The 23,830-nt window shown below is 44.0% G+C and overlaps 1 protein-coding gene across 9 annotated transcripts in view; it reads left to right on the forward strand.

The window, feature by feature from the left end:
• SCN8A (sodium voltage-gated channel alpha subunit 8) overlaps nt 1-23,830 on the forward strand; it is a 114,956-nt gene that overhangs the window by 62,766 nt on the left and 28,360 nt on the right. For 5 of the 9 annotated variants that reach the window (XM_043533205.1, XM_043533204.1, XM_043533199.1 and 2 more), the window contains 11 exons: nt 465-528; nt 1,921-2,062; nt 2,857-3,063; nt 3,883-4,170; nt 6,876-7,268; nt 10,139-10,274; nt 12,424-12,662; nt 14,993-15,166; nt 19,411-19,767; nt 21,935-22,405; nt 23,687-23,804. In XM_043533205.1, the coding sequence (XP_043389140.1) occupies nt 465-528; nt 1,921-2,062; nt 2,857-3,063; nt 3,883-4,170; nt 6,876-7,268; nt 10,139-10,274; nt 12,424-12,662; nt 14,993-15,166; nt 19,411-19,767; nt 21,935-22,405; nt 23,687-23,804 (2,589 nt within the window). The remainder of the gene's footprint in view (nt 1-464; nt 529-1,920; nt 2,063-2,856; nt 3,064-3,882; nt 4,171-6,875; nt 7,269-10,138; nt 10,275-12,423; nt 12,663-14,992; nt 15,167-19,410; nt 19,768-21,934; nt 22,406-23,686; nt 23,805-23,830) is intronic. The other 4 variants (XM_037884003.2, XM_043533203.1, XM_043533200.1 and 1 more) reach the window with 1 other exon arrangement.

Genomic DNA, 23,830 nt, shown 5'->3' on the forward strand with positions numbered 1-23,830 from the left:
GGAACAGCGAGGAAATGTCTGTGAATGCTGTTGGCTCCGCAGATGAAAGCATCGACCTGACTCCTGAGCTCCGTTATTTGGTTTTCGCTTGGTTCTCACTCACCATATTTCCACTTGAAGTGACTGGGTGCCTGATTTTTTTGCTGCCTTGTATCTCCTTTTGTACTTGTGCAAAGCAGGAAAACAGGCTAGTAGGGCTTACACAGGTGTAAGTGACAACACAAAGCGCAAGGTAGTGGAGAATCAGGGTCCAGCTCTTCGCAGCTTCTCCCTTGCCTCCCCACTCTTGAATTAACTTGCTCCAGTGTGCCAGCGATTCATTTGTATTTGCGCTCAAACGGCTGTATTAACTTCCAGGAAGAACCTAGATGACTGCTCTGTTAAGGCTTCTGTAGTTTTGTAATATGCTGAGTCCATTAAGTGTGCAGTGTGCATACATACGTGTTTTAACATTTTTTTTTCAGCAAACTTTTACGTAATCCCTGGGGCCCTTGATCCTTTGCTCTGTGGTAACAGCTCAGATGCAGGGTAAGTGTTGGACTTTATTAAAAGTAAAGAATGTCTTTCTTCTCCAGTGGCTTTCATAGAGCTTAGCGGTGGCACAGGCTTAGAGGTGATTCCATGTAGCCTGTTCTCCTTTCATTGAATGTACCCCATTAGTAACTGTCTCTCTACTCTGCATGTGTCATGCCTGACACCGGGTATTCGTGTAGGCTTGCTGGACTGCGGTGTCATATGTAAACAAAAATATAACTTCTGTTTTAAAAAGACAAATTCATTATTTGTGGTTCATTTTGCACCACTTAAAATTAAGCAACTGATGTGTATGGAATGTTGCAGGCTACATTCTCCCAGTTCACTAGCAAATGGATCGTAGCCGTACTAGGATGGGATTTTCAAAGGAGATTTGGGAAGTTAGAAGCACTGTTCTCATTGCTTCTCAATGAGAATTGTCCTAAATCATTTAGGGCTTTGGGCGCCTAACTACTTCTAAAAATCTGGCCCTTGGACACTTGAAATCCAGTCCTGGGTGCCCAGCTGCCCATAGCTCTTTGAAAACCCTGTCCCTAAACTTTAGCGTTCATATTTAATTACCTTGTTTAAAATCTGTGTAATGCATGCTGTAAATACAGATAATGGTATTTCCATTAGCATTAGTAAATTAATTCTGTTTAGTCAAAAACTTATAGTTGCTGGTTAATTGGGGTCACAATAGAAAACTTGATTGGTATAAAAGCAAGAGAACAAGAAAATGAATTTATGGGGTCCTTGAATTTCAACCTCAAGTCATTTTAGATTATTCAGGAGGCCTGAAAGGCTCAGGATGGCTGGGAATGAGATCTAGAGCTTTTCACTTTTAGATTGCTGGTTCCAATCCAGCCTTGGTCAGTAGTAACTGTTCTTACCTTGTGATGGCCATTCGTTGGTCAATGTTAAGTAAGTTGGTGGTTCTTAATCTAGATCCCAATGGTAGGTCCATGTCACATCACCTACCATCACCACAATTGACACTGGCTGGCCTGCAGCAAGGCCAAGGATTGAGGGCTGATCCAAAGCCCACTGAAGAACATGGAAAAACTCCAATTGGCTCAAGGGGGCTTTTGTTCAGGTTACCAGTGGGTATGAAGATTGTAGTAGGCTCTTACCCTTGTAGCTAGCCCGTCCAGCTCAGGTTTGGTCAGGCAATATGAATAACCTTGTACTGCTGCATTCTGTGGATAAGGGCTTCTGTCTCCATGGTTGTCAACTGCCCTGTTTTTTTGCCAACCGCTTCGTCCCCATGAAAATAAAGCACATATGAAATGTTGCACCTTGCTGCTGTGAAAGTCATCACAGCCTTTGGCAACAAGCCTCCTGTTCATCTGTCCTTATGGCTCTTACAATATTGATACCCTGAAACTGCTTTCATCTTTTCTGCAGCCAATGTCCAGAGGGTTACACATGCATGAAAGCAGGAAGGAATCCAAACTATGGCTACACAAGCTTTGACACTTTCAGCTGGGCTTTCCTAGCCTTATTTCGCCTTATGACTCAGGATTTTTGGGAAAACTTGTATCAGTTAGTAAGTAAATGCATTGCTTCTCTTTTGCTTCCAATGTTTTGTTGCCTGTAATTTCATACACATTTGTGGGAGGATGGGGAGTTTTTTAAGGGTCTGAGGGAGCCACCCACAAGTGTATGGTTGTGTGACTTAGGAGGAGTTGTATTTTTAAGGAGGGGAAGAATGGCACCAGGGAGAGCGCATGTAGCATTCTTGACTGTTTTCAGCCTGGAGGCTGTTCTGTTTTGCTAAATCTTCTAACTAAGATTCTGTGGTGAATGCTGCAGAATTGTCATACTGTACGTTGTGCATATGCTGCGCACCTGAGCTTTGCTGATACTCTTGTAGTATAACACAGGGCATCCAGGTGCTTTGAAGGGTAAAGTGTATCCATGTTGTCTAAGAACAATTCAGACTTCTCTAGCAGGTTGGCATCATGCTGAACCAGCATTGTTTCAAAAGAATCTCTGTGCTTGGCATTGAGTTTCATACTGTATTTCTGAATCCCTGAAAACTTCCATCCTTTGGTCAGATTTACAACCTTTACTCTTGCCTGACATAGCATCAGGTTTGTCCTTAAAGGAAGGAGAAGAGTCATTTCACTGCTTGGGGCCCAAGGTTGTTGGGTGTGCTGTGTATCCTAATTCTTTGGAATGGATCCTGCTAAAAAATTAGATAACACTTCGTATGTATGGTACCGATGTATTTTTCTTTAGAATCATCCATCAGGAGAACTGTGATTGGCTGCTCAGATCCATATTGTAGACAGTCTCTTCTGAATCAAAGTGATAGGGAAATTGCTGTCTCTTTTTCAGACCTTGCGAGCAGCAGGAAAAACGTACATGATATTCTTTGTCCTGGTTATCTTTGTGGGTTCATTCTATCTGGTCAATCTGATCTTGGCTGTGGTAGCCATGGCTTATGAGGAGCAGAACCAGGCCACGCTGGAGGAAGCGGAGCAAAAGGAAGCAGAATTCAAGGCCATGTTGGAACAGCTGAAAAGGCAGCAGGAAGATGCGCAGGTTACAGTTTTGATTAATACTTTTTTTTTAGGTTGTTATAATTTTTTTTCTGAACCATTAATTACAAAACAGAGTCATATAAAATTATGAAAATACAGTAATGAACTGGGTGGAGTGTCTGGGCCTCACTGCGCTCTGTTGGATGGAATTAGAATTGCTCACCCTGTGTTCCTATGCCCAACATATTGCTAACATTTTTTACGGAGTTTCTCCTTTAGCTAAAGTGGCAGTGGCCTGCGTTTTTGTTGCAAGACGACCTGGGTTCTGTCTCTGCTACCTCTGTGACAGTCCAGGTGGATAGCACAATGGTAATTGCAAAGTTCTTAGAAAGCCAGAGATTCGTTCTATTATTTGCATTGCACTGGTTAAAGCATCTTTCACCAGAGAATGTCAGAACAGCTCTCTGTTCTAGCTGAGCCTTGCCACACTCATTTAAGGCAGATAAATATTATTTCTACTCATCAGAGAGAGGACTAAACTGAGGGACAAAGAAGTGAAGTTACTTGAACCAAGGGGAGTCTGCAGCAGAACCCACAAGCTCTGGATCCCAGTCCTGTGTTCTAACCATTTGCACAAAATCCCCATTTTGAGGAGGAAGCAGAACTTAGGAGTCTGGTGTCCTGATCCGGTGCGCTAAGCATTAGACCACACAACTTCCCAGAGCAGGAAAGAGAGATGTGGATTCCTAGCTCAGCCCCCCATGCTGTAACCATTCCACTCCACTGCCTCTGCGAGATGACTGTCATTTTTCTGTCTTACCCACTTCCTTTCCCTGTCCACTAAATAAGGAACAAATTAGTTTTGTCCCTTTCCCCTCAGGCTGCTGCCATGGTCACTTCGGCAGGGACGGTCTCAGAAGATGCTGTGGAGGATGATGGCAGGGGGAGGGTGTCTCAGAGCTCTTCTGAGATTTCCAAACTCAGCTCTAAGAGTGACAAGGAGCGGCGGAACAGGAGGAAGAAACGGAAGCAGAAGGAGCTCTTGGAAGGAGAGGAGAAGGGTGACAACGAGAAGGTGTTCAAGTCTGAATCGGAGGATGGAATGAGGAGAAAAGCTTTTAGGCTGCCAGACAACAGGCTGGGAAGGAAATTTTCCATCATGAATCAGGTAACATTCCTTTGCATTATTAAGAGTCACATTTCCTGTCTTGGGGCCTCATCCTTTGCCCTTTGCAATCCAAGGGAATCTTTCCGTTCCTTTTCAGAGTAACAGCTGTGTTAGTCTGTATTCGCAAAAAGAAAAGGAGTACTTGTGGCACCTTAGAGACTAACCAATTTATTTGAGCATGAGCTTTCGTGAGCTACAGCTGACTTCATCGGATGCATACTGTGGAAACTGCAGAAGACATTATATACACAGAGACCATGAAACAATACCTCCTCCCACCCCACTCTCCTGCTGGTAATAGCTTATCTAAAGTGATCATCAAGTTGGGCCATTTCCAGCACAAATCCAGGTTTTCTCACCCTCCGCCCCCCCACACAAACTCACTCTCCTGCTGGTAATAGCCCATCCAAAGTGACCACGCTCTTCACAATGTGTATGATAATCAAGGTGATTATGGATCAGGAGGAAACTTAGGGCCCAATCTTGTAGTGTTTGCTTACACAACAAGTCCTGAGTGTCCCTGTGAGCCTAGTGGAAATCAGGAATAACTCTGAAGTCAGGGCAGTTACACAGGTGACTTTCAATTAGACTTATGCGCATAAGTGCCAGGTCGCTTTTGAAAATGGAACTAAGGCTTCTAGGTTACTGAGGTCCTTTTGAAAAATTTACTCAACATGCTTGGGTTCGATCATTTTTCCTAAAATTTTCTTTGTATATTAAAAGTGCTGGATTGAGGACCAAAGGGAGGAAAGTCCTCCCCTAAAGCCCAGCACAAAGGCACCAGCTGGGGATGCTGTCTCCCACACTGCCACCCAGATATGGTTCAACCTTGGTTTTAGCAGCCCCCTTTAGGGGAGTGCAGTCTCCATGGCCTGTTCATTCCTTGGCCTCTTTGCTGAGCCTGCTCCCAAGGATCTAGCTGTGATTGTGATTTGTATCTGTATTACAACAGCACCTATCGACCTGGATCAGGGTCAAGACCCCATCATTAGCAATTATCTTTGAAAAGTCATGGAAGACGGGAGACATTCCAGGAGATTGGAAAAGGGCAAATATAGTTTCCATCTATAAAAAGGGAAATAAGGACAACCCGGGGAATTACAGACCAGTCAGATCAACTTTTGTACCTGGAAAGATAATGGAGCAAAATAATTAAGCAATCAGTTTGCAAACACCTAGAAGCTCATAAGGTGATAAGTAACAGTCAGCATGGATTTGTCAAGAACAGATCGTGTCAAACCAACCTGATAGCTTTCTTTGGCAGGGTAACAAGCCTTGTGGTTAGGGAGGAAGCGGTAGATGTGCTATATCTTGACTTCAGTAAGGCTTTTGATACTGTCTCGCATGACTGTCTCATAAACAAACTAGGGAAATACAACCTAGATGGAGCTACTATAAGATGGGTGCATAACTAGTTGGAAAATCGTTATCGTTATCAGTGGTTCACAGTCATGCTGGAGGGGCATAACGAGTGGGTTCCCGCAGGGATCGGTTCTGGGTCTGGTTCTGTTCAATATCTTCATCAGTGATTTAGATAATGGCATACAGAGTACACTTATAAAGTTTGCGGATAATATTAAGCTGGCAGGAGTTGCAAATGCTTTGGAGGATAGGATTAAAATTCAAAATGATCTGGACAAACTGGAGAAACGGTCTGAACTAAATAGGATGAAATTCAGTAAGGACAAATGCAAAGTACTCCACTTAGGAAGGAACAGTCAGGTGCACACATACAAAATGGGAAATGACTGCCTAGGAAGGAGTACTGCAGAAAGGGAGCTGGGGGTCATAATGGATCACAAGCTAAATATGAGTCAACAGTGTAACGCTGTTGCAAAAAAAGCAAACATCGTTCTGGGATGTATTAGCAAGAGTGTTGTAAGCAAGACACGAGAAGCAATTCTTCTGCTCTACTCTGTGCTGATTAGGCCTCAACTGTAGTATTGTGTCCATTTCTGGGTGCCACATTTCAGGAAAGATGTGGACAAGTTGGAGAGAGTCCAGAGAAGAGCAACAAAAATGATTAAAGGTCTAGAAAACATGACCTATGAGGGAAGATTGAAAAAATTGGGTTTGTTTAGTCTGGAAAAGAGAAGCCTGAGAGGGGACATGAGAACAGTTTTCAAATACATAAAAGGTTGTTACAAGGAGGAGGGAGAAAAATTGTTCTTCGTGACTTCTGAGGATAGGACAAGAAGCAACGGGCTTAAATTGCAGCAAGGGCGGTTTAGGTTGGACATTAGGAAAAACTTCCTAACTGTCAGACTGGTTAAGCACTGAAATAAATTGCCTAGGGTGGTTGTGGAATCTCCATCATTGGGGATTTTTAAGAGCAGGTTGGACAAACTCCTGTCAGGGATGGTCTAGATAATTAGTCCTGCCGTGAGTGCAGGGGACTGGACTAGATGACCTCTCAAGGTCCCTTCCAGTTCTGTGATTCAATGCTGGGCACTGTACAGACCAGAACAAAAAGGCACGCTCTGTCCCAAAGAGCTTTCAGTTCAAGTGATGTGGTTTATGGAATGCAGGTAACTACCCTTTCGGAACAGTAGTGAGGCCACTTGGACCAAACAGACAATTGCACTGACTTGTCCAGTGTAAATGGGTGGCCCTAGATCCAGGGATGAGCGTGGCCTTCTGTGAGATCGCTTTGCTTTTCTCTCTGCCATTCACGCCGTCACTGTTCGCTCTTTTCTCCCTCCCAGTCCCTTCTCAGCATCCCAGGCTCCCCTTTCCTCTCCCGGCACGACAGCAAGAGCAGCATCTTCAGCTTCCGAGGGCGCTTCCGCGATCCCGGCTCCGAGAACGAGTTTGCTGATGATGAGCACAGCACGGTGGAGGAGAGTGAAGGCAGGAGAGACTCCCTTTTCGTCCCCTTCCGTGGCCGGGAACGGAGAAGCAGCTACAGTGGCTACAGTGGCTACAGCCAGGGCAGCCGGTCCTCACGGATCTTCCCCAGCATCCGCCGGAACGTGAAAAGGAACAGCACAGTGGATTGTAATGGCGTGGTGTCCCTTATTGGCGGCCCGGCATCTAATAGGCCCGTGGGACGCCTTCTGCCTGAGGTGAAAATAGATAAGGCAGCTACTGACGACAGTGTAAGGAAGTCAATGAGTAGATAGTCTAGGCATGGCGGTCTGCCCTTTTCTGCTTTCCTGTATGCCGCCCTCCAAGCCAAATGGAAACCCTGATGGAATGAAAATTGGTTTGTCTAACCGCAGACTATATAGTCTGTATTGGATTCAAAGACTGCCATGCTTCAGTTACCCCCTTCCTTTCTTCTTGAGTAACCTACTGACCCACATCCTCCTCCTGGCTTCCTGGGGGAGAAAAAAAGGCTTGGAATTGAGATTTTCATGAAGGATATAACAATAAACCTGCCATTAGTAATGGCAATTCTTAGGAACAATTTATTTAAGAGGTGTGGGAGGGGAAATAGACCAAGATTTGCTGGAAAGTTTCTCCCACCAAATTTAAAAAAAATTCCTTTATGGAGGAATAATTTTAAAAACAAATGTAAACAGGCAGAGAATTTTTACGTTCGAAGGCCACGATCCTGCAGTCAGGTCTAGATGGAACAAAGTCTTACTTCCTTACCCACTGAAGTTCATGGAACTCCTTTGGAGTGTAAGTGGAGCCACCCTCCTGCCTGGATCAGCTTGCAGGATTTGGGTCTTGGAAGCGAAGGGAGGAGAGTGTGAGAGAGCAATTTCAAACAAGGAACCAAATCAGGCACCAGGAGTGACAGCTTTGGGGAAGACCAGACCTATGAGAAGGGGGATCTAGGTGAAATATGAAGCTTAAAAGGGAACACTGACAAGAAATTTAATTCCAAATATAGGTTTTGTTCTTTTTTGTAATATATATTACAAAATCTAGTAAGGAAGAAATGTTTTAATGGAATTAAGAAAATAATTTCAGTGAAAACAGTGTCATTTTAGATTTAAACTTTCTCAGCATGGCACTAGTGCATGGGAAACAGGTGGTGAAACTGACTATAAACAGAGCAGAGACTCTGACCAGTCTAGTTTCACTGCCCAAGTTGAATGAAATGAAACCATCAGTTTAGATGGTTGGGAAGTAAACTCAATTTAATTTTTAAAATCCTTCCATTGTAATCATCTCATCCTTCTGTGTGAAATCCTATAGAATTTAACAGAGACAAACTTACGATAGAATTTTAAAAGCCATCTTATGGAAGCCTAGAGGATAATATAATTATCAGGCCCCAATCCGGCAATCTGATTTATGCATATGGATCTATGCAGTCATGCACACTGCTGTACATCAGTTTGGCTCAGGTTGCCAAATCAGGGCCTTTACAGTCTATAAATTGTTTAGGGTGATATCTATTGAATCATATTGATTTAATCTCCCTCAAATTCTACAGGAATTTTCCACAAGGGAAATTTTTAACACAATGGAGGAAAATAATTTTTTCTTTTTCTTTGTAGTTTTTTTAATATCTGATTTTTCTCTTGACAGTGACCTTTTAAAACAAAAGGGTTGAATGAACTTCAGTCAAAAAATTCATTTAAAAATATGCCAACAAAACAAGTTAGTCTAGAAAGCCAGAGAGAGCCTGTACTATTATGTGCTAGTTAGAAGGGATTGTTTGGCCTTCGATAAAAAGAAAGGGTAGCAAGATCATTTGTGAGCTGTCTAAAAAAAATAGCTTGTGGGGGAAATCCAGCTAGTGTGTGTGTAAATTCCAAGCAGTTTTTTTTTAATTTTTGCAACCTGAATTAATACCCTCTAATCCTTGATTCATCCTTGAGACTTTATTGACCCTTCTTTAGTTACGTTAAACTTTAGTTCCTACCTTCTTCCCCAGTTAGCATGTTAATATAATGTGTAGTTTGAATATTTTGTTCTCTTTCTAACACAGCATGGAAATATTAGAAACTGTAATTAGCATGATGAATGCATGAAAGACACCTGAAGAGAGACTTCTGTATTATGTGATACTGGATACACTGGTTACTTGGCAGTTCTTTTTGATAACTGGCTATACCTGTAGTTAAACAGTGCAAATACCAATTAGCCATCGTGACCACTGAGGAATCACATGGGTTATGCAGGATACCTTAGTCATTCATAGAGTAAGTATCTCATTTCCTTAAGAAAGGGAGACAAAAGGCTGTTTAAGGCACATGTGTTCTTTTCACGAGCAACTGATGGCAGACTCCTCTATCGAGGGCGAAGCAATAAACCGTTGGTAGCACACACAGATCTCTGGGCCTAGATTTGCTACCATTGGGTACGATTAATCCTTTACTAGAGCAAAGCCTAAGAAATGATTACATCTGTCTTGTATAACAAAATCCAGATTTTGGCTGTCGACTTGAATGGGAGTTGAGAGCGCTGGGCTCTCACACTGTAGTCTGTCCTTAATTACCAGCAGCTCACATTGTTTTCTATGGGCTGGACTCTGCCCCAAAGAGTTTACAGTCTAAATAGATGGGGCAGACAAAGGTGGTAGAAAGGCAGGACTATTTTTAAGTGACTAGCTAAGTCACACAGGGAGTCTGTGGCAGAGGTGGGAGCTGACCCAAGATCTCCTGTGTCCCCGTTAGTACATTAGCAACAATCTACCCTTCCTCCTATTGATTTAAATTAGGCTTCTTGCAGAGCAAAGGACTATGCAGAAATTGCCAAATTTTTAAAACTCTCCTTTTGGTTGGTCTTAAATATGCAAATACTCTGCATTAAGAATATATCGGAAATACTAAGCTTCCAGTAACCACATTTTTTTAAGCAGTGCAAACTACTGCTGCAGCCTGCGGAAGCAGCGTCCATAGTGTTACGTAAGATAAACGCACCAGGCTCGTGCATAAGGAATGACGTCAGTATGGAAAACCCCCATTTTATTTTCTCCCTTGGGTGCATGCTATCTATCTAACGTGACAATATGCAGAGTTTCAGACGGATCAAGAGTCTGTTCTAATTAGACATGTGAATTTTGCAGGGTACTACCGAGGTGGAAATTAAAAAGAAACCTACCGGGTCTCTCTTGGTCTCAATGGATCAACTGAATGCATCCTATGGAAGAAAGGATCGAACCAACAGTATAATGACTGTTTTAACTAATACCCTTGTAGAAGGTGTGCACAATGCCATGTAATTTAGTGTGTATGTCTGTATTTATGTGTGTGCCTAATGACGCCTTGGCTGCCTTGGAGAAACTAGAAGACCTATTGCTGGTAACTAGAAGGAGATTCTCCCCTTGGCTGATGTGTTATGGAGTTGAATGTGGTGGGTTTGATCCCTGTTGTTTCTGCATCCAGTTTGACTCATGCAGCAATGTGTTTGTTACTGTATCAGTGTGACAGTTTTGGGGGTTGTGGTTCTTTTCCCCCCTTGTTTGGATTCATATGATAATTTTCAAACCTTCCCTCAACTGAAACCTCAGTGTTTTGGGTGGGAGATGTGTGGAACTGGAGTTCTGCCTGGCTTCTACTCAGAACCACAAATTCCTCCATGTTCTGTTGAGCCATGGCTCAGTCTTGTGAACTGGGCTTTGTAACAAACTCCAGACTGAGAGAGAAAGCACTAAGCATTTTACACAGCTGTATTAATTCCCCTTTAGAACAATGCAACACACTGCTATTACCGTACAACAATGTATATCACCTTAAGGAGATTGGTGGAAAGACATTAAAGGAGGGAATCTGGGCAACACAACTACTTGTAGGCAGCCATGGAAAAGGTGGTTTTTGTGCTGTGTTTAGCAGAGATGAAACCACAAGAGCCAGAGAGGTTGGTGGTCGGAGCAGAGGGAGGCAAGTGGATTTTTCTGCTGAGCTGCTGTGAAGGCACCAAAGAATTGATGCTTAACTTAGTGGTGATTCCTCCCTTAGAGAAGTACAGTGCTTACTTTGTGCCACGGCTTGCCAGGGCTGAGCCCTGGCACCTCTAGGCTTGGCAGTTCATAGCCCTGGCATCTCTTTCATTACAAATTAAGCACTGGAGAAGTACTTGTGCATTTTGTTTGAAGAGGTGCAGATTTAGGTGCAAAGACTCTCATACTCCCAGGTGCGGGGGAGTAAAAACAACTGGTGTATGTTCTGGTTCCAATAACAATATGCAAAAGGAAAACTATAGTTGTCACTCAATCTGAATGTATAGGTGTTCTGCACAAATGGGGAATGGAGAAAGTCTCCTTTGCCTGAAGCCCAAGAATAGAGAGATCTGAACTGCATTGAGATCTTGGCTATGTCAGCTGTCAATAGAGAGTGACCTCCTTGTGACAAATGCTGAAATAAACAGTAGATCGAGATGAGCAAATGACTCTGATTTCCAAATATATTATGCAAGAGGCTGTAAGAGTTTGAGAATGACAGACGTGTGTGGGGGGGTGTTCTCTGATTCTTACAGGATCCTGTAATAATATATATGAAAATTATATATACTTTGAAAATAGAGCAAGGTTTCTGTGTGGCTTTCCTCCCGCACAAACTCCTACAGCTCCAGTGCTGTGGTCCTTTTTTAAACTTTCAGAAAACCAAGGCAACCATATTCTTAGTAACCAAAAAACAAATTGGAGTTGGAGAAGTCCACCAAAGCATCTCTCTCTTCCCAAGCAAAAATACAACGACCACCTTGGACAGTTGTGTGAAGCTTAGATAGAATAACCGGAGGCCAAAGAATGGGCAAAAAGCAACCTAAGTTTCCAGGAGAAATGTAAAAATATCTTAAATAAATAAAGCCACTTAAGTCACGGGTGTTGCGTTCATGGTGGCTTTCTCTAAATGGACAACATTCATTTTAACCAGGCTTGTACCAGTTTATCCCAAATTGATTCTTTACTAAGTGTGTCCACACCACTGTATTGCATAGTTTAAAATGGCATCTTTAGGTAAACTGGTGCAACTTTGAATATAGGTGAGGTCTGAGGGCCCGATGTGTGAAGTCCAGTAGATGGAGTCCCGTTAACTGCAGTGATTGTTGAATCACATCCTAAACCCACAGGTTGGGCTCTTGGGTAAAACAGTTATGAGATCCATTATCGTTGTTGTAATTTGTATTATGGGATCACCTAGAGGCCCCTGCCCCATAGTATTGGGGACAGTACAAACATACAGCAAAGAGACTCTGCACCAAAGAGCTTAAAGCAAAGTATAAGCAAAGACGCAAGGTGGATTCAACACCCCCAAGGGGAGCCGTGAAATGATACTGGAGCCATGTTAACAGATTAAGGCAGATCGAGGAGGACAAGACCTGATTCTTTGCTATTTTGTTTTGTAACTGCAGAGTTGGAAGAATCCCAGAGGAAGTGCCCCCCCTGTTGGTACAAATTTGCCAACACCTTCCTGATCTGGGAGTGCCACCCACACTGGATCAAGCTGAAGGAGATAGTGAACATGATTGTCATGGATCCCTTTGTTGACCTGGCCATTACCATCTGTATTGTGCTGAACACTGTCTTCATGGCGATGGAACACCATCCCATGACCCCTGAGTTTCAAGATGTTCTGACTGTAGGAAATCTGGTAAGAGTGCTTTGGGAAAACATGTTGTAGGGGGTACAGACTGTTCGTAAAACTCTGAGGCTTCGTGTTAACAGTGACAAGCAGATTCACGTTTACAATAATACAAATAAATAACAGTAAGGGTAAATGAACTAGCTATCAATAGTGTCATGTCACCCTTCTGTGTACAGATCCTTGCAAATCCTTTTAGAAGGTCTGTGTGTTTTCCCAGACATCTGGGCACTGCCTGAAATAAGTGGCAAGATCCTCTACAATGCAGATGCAGGTGGGGGACTGATTCAGTGCCCACTCAGGTCAATGGAAGTCTTTCACACTGGCTTCAGTGGATGTAGAACAGGGCCTACAAAGCACTAGATGAGCTGGAGAGGGAGTGCAGGGGACACGACCCTGTATCACTGAGAGGGATCTCTCCTCTCAGCAGGCGTGAGGTCCAGGAGGGGAGTGGTAAGGTGTCTCTTTGGCATGATGAACACACTTCAGCTCATCAGAAGGAGGCCGTGTGCCTTCTAGAGGAGAGAGCACTGGCCTGGGACTCAGGAAACCTGGGTCCTGTTCCCAGCTCTGCCACTGGCTTGCTGTGTGACCTTGGGAAAGTTAGTTCTCTGTGCCTCAGTTTCCCCATCTGTAAAATGGGAATAATGATGCTGACCTCCTTTGCAAAGTGTTTTGAGATCTACTGATGAAAAGCGCTACATGAGTTAGATATTTTTATAATTAGACCGGAGCGCACCACCCTTTTTTTAACCGTGTGCACTTGTGTGTGGTTTCACATTCTTGTTTGTGGTGTTGGGAGATAGGGGTGCTGTTAGATGCTAGCTGCAATCTCTTATTTACTCCCGAATGTCATCTTTCTCTCCTTGTGATTTAGACTGTCTCCTGTTAGTTCCCCTCTCCCTACAGCAGTGTTGTGGGCAGTCATGTTGCTGGCTAATAATTAGCCATCCTGCTGCCAAAGGAATGGCTTAAACTGCAATGTATCTGCAATTAGCAGAGAAGGGGCCATGACTTACCATGAATAATTACTGCCTTAAGTTACTGCCTTACTACCAGAATTCCATGAGGGAGATGTTTCCTCTGGGAAGCAAACATTACTAGGGTCACAGCTGTAGTGTGGACTGCCCACATGGTGGGTGAAATGGCTTCCAGGTTAAGTGACTTTCCGTGCAGGGCCCATATCAGTAAGGTAAGAAGGGGGTTGCTTCAGGAGGAGATGAAGGAGCAGGGGAGATCCAGTAATGCTGCAGGCCAGAGGTCAGAGCACAGGGCTAATGACTAATTCTCTGCCGTTCTCCAGTGGGCACAAAGGTCCCCAAACGGAGCGATTCAGCTGCTCATGGGCGGTGCAATGAGCAATCTTTCTGGTCAGTGCAGGGGTTGAGGATGGGAAGAAGCAAAAGGAAGCCCAGTGGATCCTCCGCTCTGCGGATCCACTGACTAATGCCCAAAACTGATGGAGAGCACATGCTCTGCAGAGGCCTCTGTGGCCCGAAGGCTGCTGTAGCAACCAGGGAGCATGGGGGGTGTCTGTGCTCTTCAGAGGGAGGAGTACAGTATCCTGCCCAAAAGGCCCTTTTACTCAGGTTTTGCACCGTGGTCACATGACTTTGCCCTGCACTGTACGAAGTGATTCTTCACTCTAAAAGGGCACAGATCCAGAGCAGGCGCAGAGTTCCTTCTGCAGCTCATGTGAAGATCAGTAGGGTTTGTGGGTGCCTGGCATCTCTCAGGCTCACACCCAAATACTTGCTAGGCTGATATTTTCACAGGTGACTCTCAGAGGCACTGTGCACCTGCTTCTCCAACTGCAGTCCCTGTGAGCTGTAGATGCTCAGCACTTTTGGGGCCTGATGAACATAACTGAAATCAGTGGAGCTGTGCTGGCTTATACCAGCGGAGGGTCTAGCTGTACCTGCCTCAGGCCATGATCCTGTGACCACTGAAAGTGATGGCAAAGCTCATATGGACTTCACCGGTGTGGGACCAGGGTGAACCACAGCTGGAGACCCTGAAGTTTCAATCACTTCTGAAAATTTGTCTGTAAGGTCTTGATAGGAGAGTGATTACCAGGGAAGCCAGTAAGGGTTGCACCAGCGCAGCTATACCAGTGGAGGGAATAACCCGTTGTACGCAAGCCCATGACCTTGCCCAGGCTGTGCATTTGAACTGGTACAAGGAGCATTGCAGGGTCCCCATTCTTAGTTCACTGTTAACCTATCTTTGAGATGTATATCGACTGTCTGAAACCAAACTAAGGAGAACCTTTGTGTGTGTGTGTATCTGTGTGTGGGCGTGTGTGTGCGTGCTCTATTTTTGTCTCCTCTCCACTCCAGGTTTTCACTGGAATTTTCACAGCAGAAATGTTCCTGAAGCTCATAGCCATGGACCCCTACTATTATTTCCAAGAAGGTTGGAACATTTTTGACGGATTTATTGTCTCCCTCAGTTTAATGGAACTGGGTCTAGCAGACGTGGAAGGGCTTTCAGTGCTGCGATCTTTCCGATTGGTATTCCATATTTCTCCCATTTCTTTTTGAAGTTTCCTGTCTTGCAGCTACTAGAAAACCTTTTACATAAGTTATTCTGGTTAAAAATATTCATTGGTTCTGTTTGGAGGAGAGGGGGAGATTCTATGGTTGTGAGTTGTTGTTTCTCTCAAAAAAATTTTTTTCTTTGAGTGCTGCTCCCTATGTAAAAGTGGCAAAGAGTCCTGTGGCACCTTATAGACTAACAGACGTATTGGAGCATAAGCTTTCGTGGGTGAATACCCACTTCTTCAGATGCATGTAGTGGAAATTTCCAGAAGGCTTCCTATGTGTATTCCACACATGGATATGCATGCGCACCTTACACCCCAGTCTGGAAATGCTAACCAGCAGTGTCAATTGGCCTGCACATGCTCAGTAGGTCTCCTCTTGCTCCTGACCAAGGGTATAAGACACAGTGTGGGCCAACACCTCTCCAGTTCCTTCTTACCACTGCAGGGCCTGAGCTGGAATCCTGTGTCCTTAGATTTCCCCAGCTTTTTATAGAACCAGTAAATAGATTTGTAAATAGTTTTTATACTTCTTAGCCTGTTAGTATAGTTAGGTATCATAGCTTGTTTTCCCTGGCTGGGGACTCACACTCCCCATGGTCAGGGACTATGCCTCGAAAAACTACATCTCAATGGGACCTCAATCTCGTCCTGTCGACACTCACCAGACCACCTTTTGAACCTTTGGTGACATGTTCCATGCCTCATCTGTCCATGAAAATTGCATTTTTAGTGGCTATTACTTCATGCAGGAGGGTCAGTGAGCCGGAAGCCATCATGGTAGACCTCCTTATACAGTTTTTCACAAGGAAAAGGTATCCCTTCACCTACATCCTAAATTTCTCCCCAAGGTTGTTCCTGAATTCCATGTCAACCAAAGTATTCACTTACCTGTCTTTTTCCCAACCCCCCCATGCTTCTGCCAAAGAGAAGAGACTTCATTGCCTCAATGTCTGATGTGCCCTGGCATTCTACCTGCAAAGAACCAAACCTATCAGAAAGTCACCAAGACTTTTTATTTCCATAGCAGAAAGATTGCGAGGTCAAGCTCTGTCCTCTCAGAGAATCTCTAAGTGGGTCTTGGGGTGCATTGAGTGCTACACGTTAGCACACACCCCTCCTCCTGGCAGTGCCACAGGTAACTCCACAAGAGCACAGGTCTCCTCTACAGCATCCCTGCAGGAAGGGCCCAATACAAGACATATGTAGGGCAGCCATCTGGAGCTCCATCCACACGTTCGCGAGACTTACTCAATAGTGCAGGCCTCTACTGCGGATGCAGCAGTGGGGTCTATGGTACTGCAAGCATCTTTGCTGCTGGCTTTCAGGCACTCCCCCCATCCCCTGCCCAAGTGTGAGCTCTACTTGTCAATCACCCATGTGTGGAAAACACATAAGGACCAGCACTTAAAGAAGAAATGGAGGTTACTTGCTGTAACTGGAGGTTGTTCGAGATGTCTGGTCCCTATCTGTATTCCATTATCCTCCTCTGCTTTGGATCCTGTTGAATTTGCAGTAACAAGAGGATCTGGACAGGTGTTTGCTCACCCTGCCTCTTATACCCTTGGTCTGGAGCAGTAGGAGACCTACTATGCATCTGCAGGGCAATGGACATTGCTTGCTAGAATTTCCAGACTCAGGCACACCCATGCATGGAATACAGGTAGGGACCACACACCTCGAAGAGCCTCCAGGTACAGTAAGTAACTTCCATTTTAAAAACGGATCGTTGAATTTTCATGAGTAAATTCTGCTCCATTCCAAAACAAGAACTTTAAAACTTGTTTTTTCCTCTGACTAAAATCCAAATGTAAAGTTTCTTTAAAATTTCAAATCAACCAAATTCTTAGTGCTGATTCATTGCACTGTTTGTTATAACAGAAAGCTAATAACTTTTTTCACTTGCTAAATGAACCATTATCGAAATGGGTAAAAGTCCTTCTGGAACAACACTGGCACCCAGTAAAATAATAATTTCAGAGACTAAGCTCTGCAAAGAGAAACATTTGTGTTATAAAAGCTTATATTGGTAATAGCCTCTGGTTTTCAGTTTTAATTTATACTGATTTTCAGTGATTTTGTCTACTTTAGTGCCTTGTAAAGAAAACATTTTCTAGGACATTATGTTTTATAATCTTGCCTGAATTGTGTCTATAGATATCTGAGCAGAAATTGGTGGTTTCATTAGCAATTAAATTAATGCACATGTTGACAATTTTTTTAACATGTTGTAGGCTAGTTTCTGTTATTGTTTGCATCCTATATTTTACTAGCCTGAGTGCAATCACACATGAGATGTTGAGTGTGACCAAAACATGCACTAAGCAAAGCATGAATAGGGGGTGGGACAGGCTGTAATTTACAGTGTAAACACGAGGCTGCTAATTTAATTGAAAGACCCCTTTTTGTGTGTGGGATGTGTATTTCCCTCCCCCACAATATTTGTTTCTGAAGTTAAAATGGGTGTCATTCTACCAATCTTTAAACCAAGTTTAAACTGAACTCTGGAACCCTTGTTATTGTTTGTTTGTTGCTGGAAGTCTGTAAACGCACTCAGTGCTAGTCATCCATAAAGGGTGAAGCAGACTCTGCCCTGAAGAGCTTGTGGTGTAAGAAACTGAAAAAGGTGCAAGGTGCTGAGCACCTGCAGGTCCCACTGATGTCCGTCATCTCACAGGATCTGGCCATAAGGGTTATATACAGCTCTTCTGAATTAGGACCTCATCCTGCTTGCAATTAAATCCAGGGGAATGTTGCTAGTTGGCTTCACCAGGAATGAGATTGGGCTCTTATATTTTAATAGTGCTGTTCAGGGCCCAGTTCTATAAGCTGTCTGTGCATGGCCCTCATATCAAAGCAATGGGAGCTCCCCAGTTAGCAGGCAGTGCAGTGGTGGCTGGTAATTGTGAATTGTCCTTTGCTGCATCTTCCTTGTCTTTTGAGGCAGGTTTCTTAGGCTGTGTCTACACTGGCAAGTGAAAGACAAAACTTTTGTCATTCAGAGGTGTAAAAAAACACACACACACCCCCGAAAGACAAAAGTTTTGTCGACGACAAGCACCAGGGTGAACAGCACTTTGTCAGCAGGAGAGACAGCAAACAGCAGCTACACTGCGCGCCTGTTAGCAGCCCGGCCGCAGTGGCACAGCCATGTCACTAAAAGATGCATACTGTAGACATAGCCTTAGTCTTCTGCCACTCCCCCTCCCCAATCCACTCCCATCATTCTACATAAATGACTGAGAGTGGACGGGTACTGACTCCACTCAGCTCCTGTATTGCATGAGACATGAGGTAGCTCAGCTGCACGTTGGGAGAGGAAGAATAGCTTTTAAAGGGTCCACTTCAGTGTAAGGTTCTGAGCTTGGCATTACAACAAAATAAGAAGTCCATTCTAACCTGGGCCATGTACTTTGTTCAGAGGCAGTCCTCAGTTGTCCAGAGGACTAAAAACAAACAACCAAAAGGCAGTCCAGTCTGGGTGTATGTTATGCTGTAGCAAAGTGAGATAATTGGCATGTTAGGGCCTGATTTTCAGAAGCATTGAACACCAGTAGCCTCCAGCAGCTTAATCTAGAGCTAGGGGTGCTCGGATTAAAACTGTGCCCTGGCGGTAGGGCCAAATGTTTGAAAGGGCTGTGGCCCAGCATGCTCAGCCTGGTGCTAGGCATGCCCAAATGGGGCCAGATTTTCCAAAAAATTCAGTGCTCAGCAGCTTTCATTGTGACACTTAAGTTCAGCTTTTGAAAGTTTGGCCAATTATTCAGAGGCCTAATTGGAAGATGAGCTCTTTGGAAATCTGTCCCCAGTTATGAATGCTGAGCACTCTGGGATATCAGGCCCTTCTTGTCCAGAGGGAAGACTGAAAGGCATTTGTAAAAAGATATTAACCTTTGGGCACCTGATTTCATGTGGCTCATTTCATCCATCTCTCAAGAGTTTCCAAAGCAAGAAGGAAACTTGATTTTTTTCTTTTCAAACATGAAATTAATTTGGGAGCATGATGGGAATTGAATACAAAACATACAAGGCCAAATTCAGAGAGGTGCTGAGCATCGCCCACTCCCATTGACTTCAGTGGTAGAGGTCTGAGCTCCGCATCCCTTAGAATCTAGGACTTGTCACCATAATTTCTCTCTGGATTTGTCTTTTTGTTTTTGAAGAAGATGGATTAAGTGTGGTTTGTATCTCTTTGTTTTTGGTTTCTTTATGTAGCTGAGAGTCTTCAAGCTGGCGAAGTCCTGGCCCACTCTGAACATGCTGATAAAAATCATTGGTAACTCAGTGGGTGCCTTGGGAAACCTGACCTTGGTGCTGGCCATCATCGTGTTCATCTTTGCTGTGGTGGGCATGCAGCTCTTTGGCAAGAGCTACAAGGAGTGTGTCTGCAAGATCAACGTGGAGTGTGTGCTACCCCGCTGGCACATGCACGATTTCTTCCACTCCTTCCTTATTGTCTTCCGCGTGCTGTGTGGGGAGTGGATTGAGACTATGTGGGATTGCATGGAAGTGGCAGGACAGGCCATGTGCTTGATTGTCTTCATGATGGTCATGGTCATCGGGAATTTAGTGGTCAGTAAATGATTTGCTTATTGTCTTATTGATTGCTTGTGGGTGGGGAGGCCGTGGTGAGACCACAGGACTGTGACTGGGTTCTACCATGGACTTTGTGTGGCCTTGGGTACAAATCATTTAGGCCTCTAATTCTGGATGCCCAGCGTTAGAGACCCTTGTGGCTTGTGTTCAGAGGTCTGGAGCAGCTGCATGTTGGAACTTGGGGGTGCTTAGAGCTTCTGAAAATCCGGCAGTAGATCCCTAAAGTTGGGCACCCAAAGTTAAGCTCTGATCCTGTAAGGTTAAGCATGTGTATAGTTGTACTTTGTTGCATGATTGGGGCCTTAAAGCCCACTTTTGAAAATATGGACTTTAATCTCTCTGCCCTCAAAGTCTGCTCTCATTTACCTTGCTGTAACTCCAGAATAGTCTGGATTTAAACCAGGGTAAATGGGAACAGAATTTGGTCCTCCATTTACCCATTTGTAAAACGGGTATAGTAAATACATGTCTGCCTCATAGGGCAGCTGTGAGGTTTAATTAAATGTTTATAAAGTGCTTTGAGATTTTGTGGTGAAACTGGTCCTGCTTTATGGAATAAGAAAAACTTTAAATTTTGGATAAAAATCAGTTTTCACATCAATCATTCAAAAATGTGAATTTTCACATACTGGAATGCAAACCCTGTTTCACAAAATTTCAGACAACCCCCCACTCCTCCTGACCTCAACCCCATTTTTAAATCATCCAAAACAAGATTTCAAATAATTTTTTAAACAATTTTGTACCACAGCCTTATGTTTAATATATGAGGTTGTATCCAGAATTACTTCCTAAACTGACTATGAATTAAGTAGGTAAAAGGATAAATTAGCCCTCAAATGTCAGTTCATCCTGAAATCTCTGTTAATATTTAAATTGTTGGTGATGGCATTGTGACCTCAGAGTATTATTTTACTACTTTAACCCATTTATGCTCCAATCCAGCAAAGCACTTAAGCATTTGCTTAATTTTAAGCATGTGAATAATCCTATTGAATTTGATAAGACAGCTCCATGCTTAATTGCTTTGCAGGATCAGGTGCTCACTGGGTGCCCATCACAAAAGCATCCAGCTACTCTGTTATAAAAGCCAGTGGTACAAAACTATCAGTCAAAGGAGATTGACCCACACATGCTATGATGGGCTAAAGGAATCTGACAAGAAGAAAACCCAGTTTTTGCACGAAAACAGAATGATAGAGGGGAAGGAGGGGAAAGCAGGGGAAGGGCTCCAAAGCTTTTTAAAGTCTCTAAATCAAGATTGGGAAGTTCCTTTCTAAAAACTGTGCTCTAGCTCAGTCATACAGTGTAGGCTAGATGAAGATCAGTGGGTGAAATTGCATGGCCTGTTATGTGGGAGGTCAGACTGGATAACCATGATGATCCCTTCTTGCCTTAAATTCTATGAAAAAGTTGATGGGGGCGAGAGAAAAGACCAAGGACAGACCAGTGGAAACACTCATCGTGTCTTAAAGCAGCCAGCAAGAGACTCCTCCTGGACTTCCCCTGCAAGGACTTGTGCCAGCAAAGGGTCTTGACAGAGAAAGTCGTCCTCTTTGCTTTGCTCTAGGGGCTGGAAATAGACAAGGGCAGAGACTAAGGCCACGGTGGTGACTGATCGAATCCTTATTTTTAATAGGCTCCCTTTGAGTTTGAGATGGGACCAAACGACAATGCTAGATCTAAATCTCTTGGAACTTGGCAGCTCAGGGCCCATCTCTAGCTTTTATACCTTGACCCCCAGACACGCATGTCACCAGCTTGGCATGTCACCAGCATGACACGCATGTCACCAGCTTGGAATCAGTGAGGCCTGGTGCCTGTGCAGGGTAGCCCTGCATGCTGCATGCAGGGCTACCCTGCACAGGCACCAGGCCTCACTGATTCCAAGCTGGTGACATGCTGCTGAGGGCTCCCATGCACGGAGCTCATTGCAGGATTGGGGCCTTGGTGTTTTAAGTTCTGGATTTGTCAATAGATTTATCGGGTACCAGCACTGGTTTTCAATGTGGTGCTTGTGGATTTTGTTCTGCAGCTCCCATTAGTGTCAGCGGCTCAGGTGGCTAAATGCTCATATGCAGCTTTGCTGTAATGTGTCGGCACAATGTCAGAGCTCTGCCAAACATGATCCCTTCTCCTTCAGGTGCTGAACTTGTTCTTGGCTTTGCTGCTGAGCTCTTTCAGTGCAGATAACTTAGCAGCAACAGATGATGATGGGGAGATGAACAACCTGCAAATAGCAGTCATTCGCATCAAGCAGGGAATCGCCTGGATCAAGGTGAAAGCACATGAGTTCATGCAGGCGCATTTCAAGCAGAGAGAGGCGGATGAGGTCAAACCCTTGGACGAGTTGTATGAAAAGAAGGTGAACTGCATCGCTAACCACACAGGGGCTGATATCAACAGGGACATTGATTATCAAAAGAATGGCAATGGCACCACCAGCGGGATTGGGAGCAGTGTGGAGAAATACATCATAGATGAAGACCACATGTCCTTCATCAATAACCCCAATCTGACCGTTCGGGTACCCATTGCTGTGGGTGAGTCAGATTTTGAAAACCTCAATACAGAAGACTTCAGCAGCGATACAGATCCCAATGGCAGCAAGGAGGTAGGATGGGTGCTCAGTATTTGCCTTAACCACATGTCCATTTCACAGCTACAGGTAACCTCTATTGAGAGAGAAGCATTGCAAGGGAAGAAAGGCTGGTCTCATGGCTCAGGCACAGGATTTTGCAGCTGGGGAGTCTGAATTCTGTTCCCTGCTTTTGTTGTTAATTTGTACTGTGATAATGCCTAGGAGCTCCAGTCGTAGATCAGGACCCCAGTGTGCTAATCCCCATAAAAACACAAAACAAAAAGACAGTCCCTGCCCCAAGGAACTTACAACCCCAAATATAAGACATGAGGCAGCAAGTAGATACTGACAGACAGCTCTTCCACAGATTGTTCCAGTGTGATCTTGGGCAAGGGGGGCATAATTCATTCATTATAGTACAGAGATCTATAGAAGCTCTATTAAATTGAGCAGAATAGAAGACAGTCCCTCCCTTAAGGAGATTACAGTCTAATCTCTGTATTGCACTCTCCTCCTCTATAAAATAGGGATAACACTTAGATTCAAATGCCCAGCCATTATCAACATGCTTTTATTCTCCCATCAGTGATGTGTTTCTCTTGGCCTTGTGGCTAAAATCAAGTGCAGTGGTGTGTCACCTGCAGTGAATTAAATGAAGAAGAAAAAATTTGGCTACAGGGGAAAGATAGCTTTCTGGCTGATGCATAGGACTAGGTGTCAAGGCATCTGAGTTATATTCTTGACAGTGTCATAGATTGCCCTATGTGATCTTAGGCAAGGAACAGCACCTGTCTGCCTCAGTTTCCCTGTCATTAAACTGGGAGAATACCATCAGTTCACAGGAGTTGGTGGTTAAGGATTCAGTAACTATCTTCTGTAAAGTGGTTTGTGGTCCTAACATGGAAGATGTCACACATGACCTAAATGTTTATCATTGTTGTAATAATTGTTGTGTTAATGCACTGCCATTCAGTCACTATAACATTGCATTTTAAGGGGTAAAGATGGGTTTGAAATGTGATTCCCACCCCCACAAAAAATTGCAAAAGTTCAGTTTTGATTCCCTATCTGCACTACAATCTTTAAGACTTGAAAACTGATGACTAAATATCCTAATCAGAATGCCTGATTCACAGTTAGTGTCCCAGACATCCTGGCAACAGCCAGGAAATAGATGTTCTTTGAGGCAGATTTGGTGGGCAAATTGTTAGTTTCCTCTGCTAAGAAGCTAGATCCCATATAGAGTTGCTGTGAAAATTCATCTTTGGGTTTACCTGACTGAGGTGGTTGTTGGGGGTTATTTTTGTGTTAAAGAAACTGGATGATACTAGCTCTTCTGAGGGCAGCACCATTGATATAAAGCCAGAGGTAGAGGAAGTTCCTGTGGAAGCACCAGAAGAATATCTGGACCCAGATGCATGCTTCACAGAAGGTGAGTTAAGCACAGATGTAGATATG

The sequence above is a fragment of the Chelonia mydas genome, chromosome 20 (assembly GCF_015237465.2).
Source record: "Chelonia mydas isolate rCheMyd1 chromosome 20, rCheMyd1.pri.v2, whole genome shotgun sequence".
Taxonomy (NCBI): Eukaryota; Metazoa; Chordata; order Testudines; family Cheloniidae; genus Chelonia; species Chelonia mydas.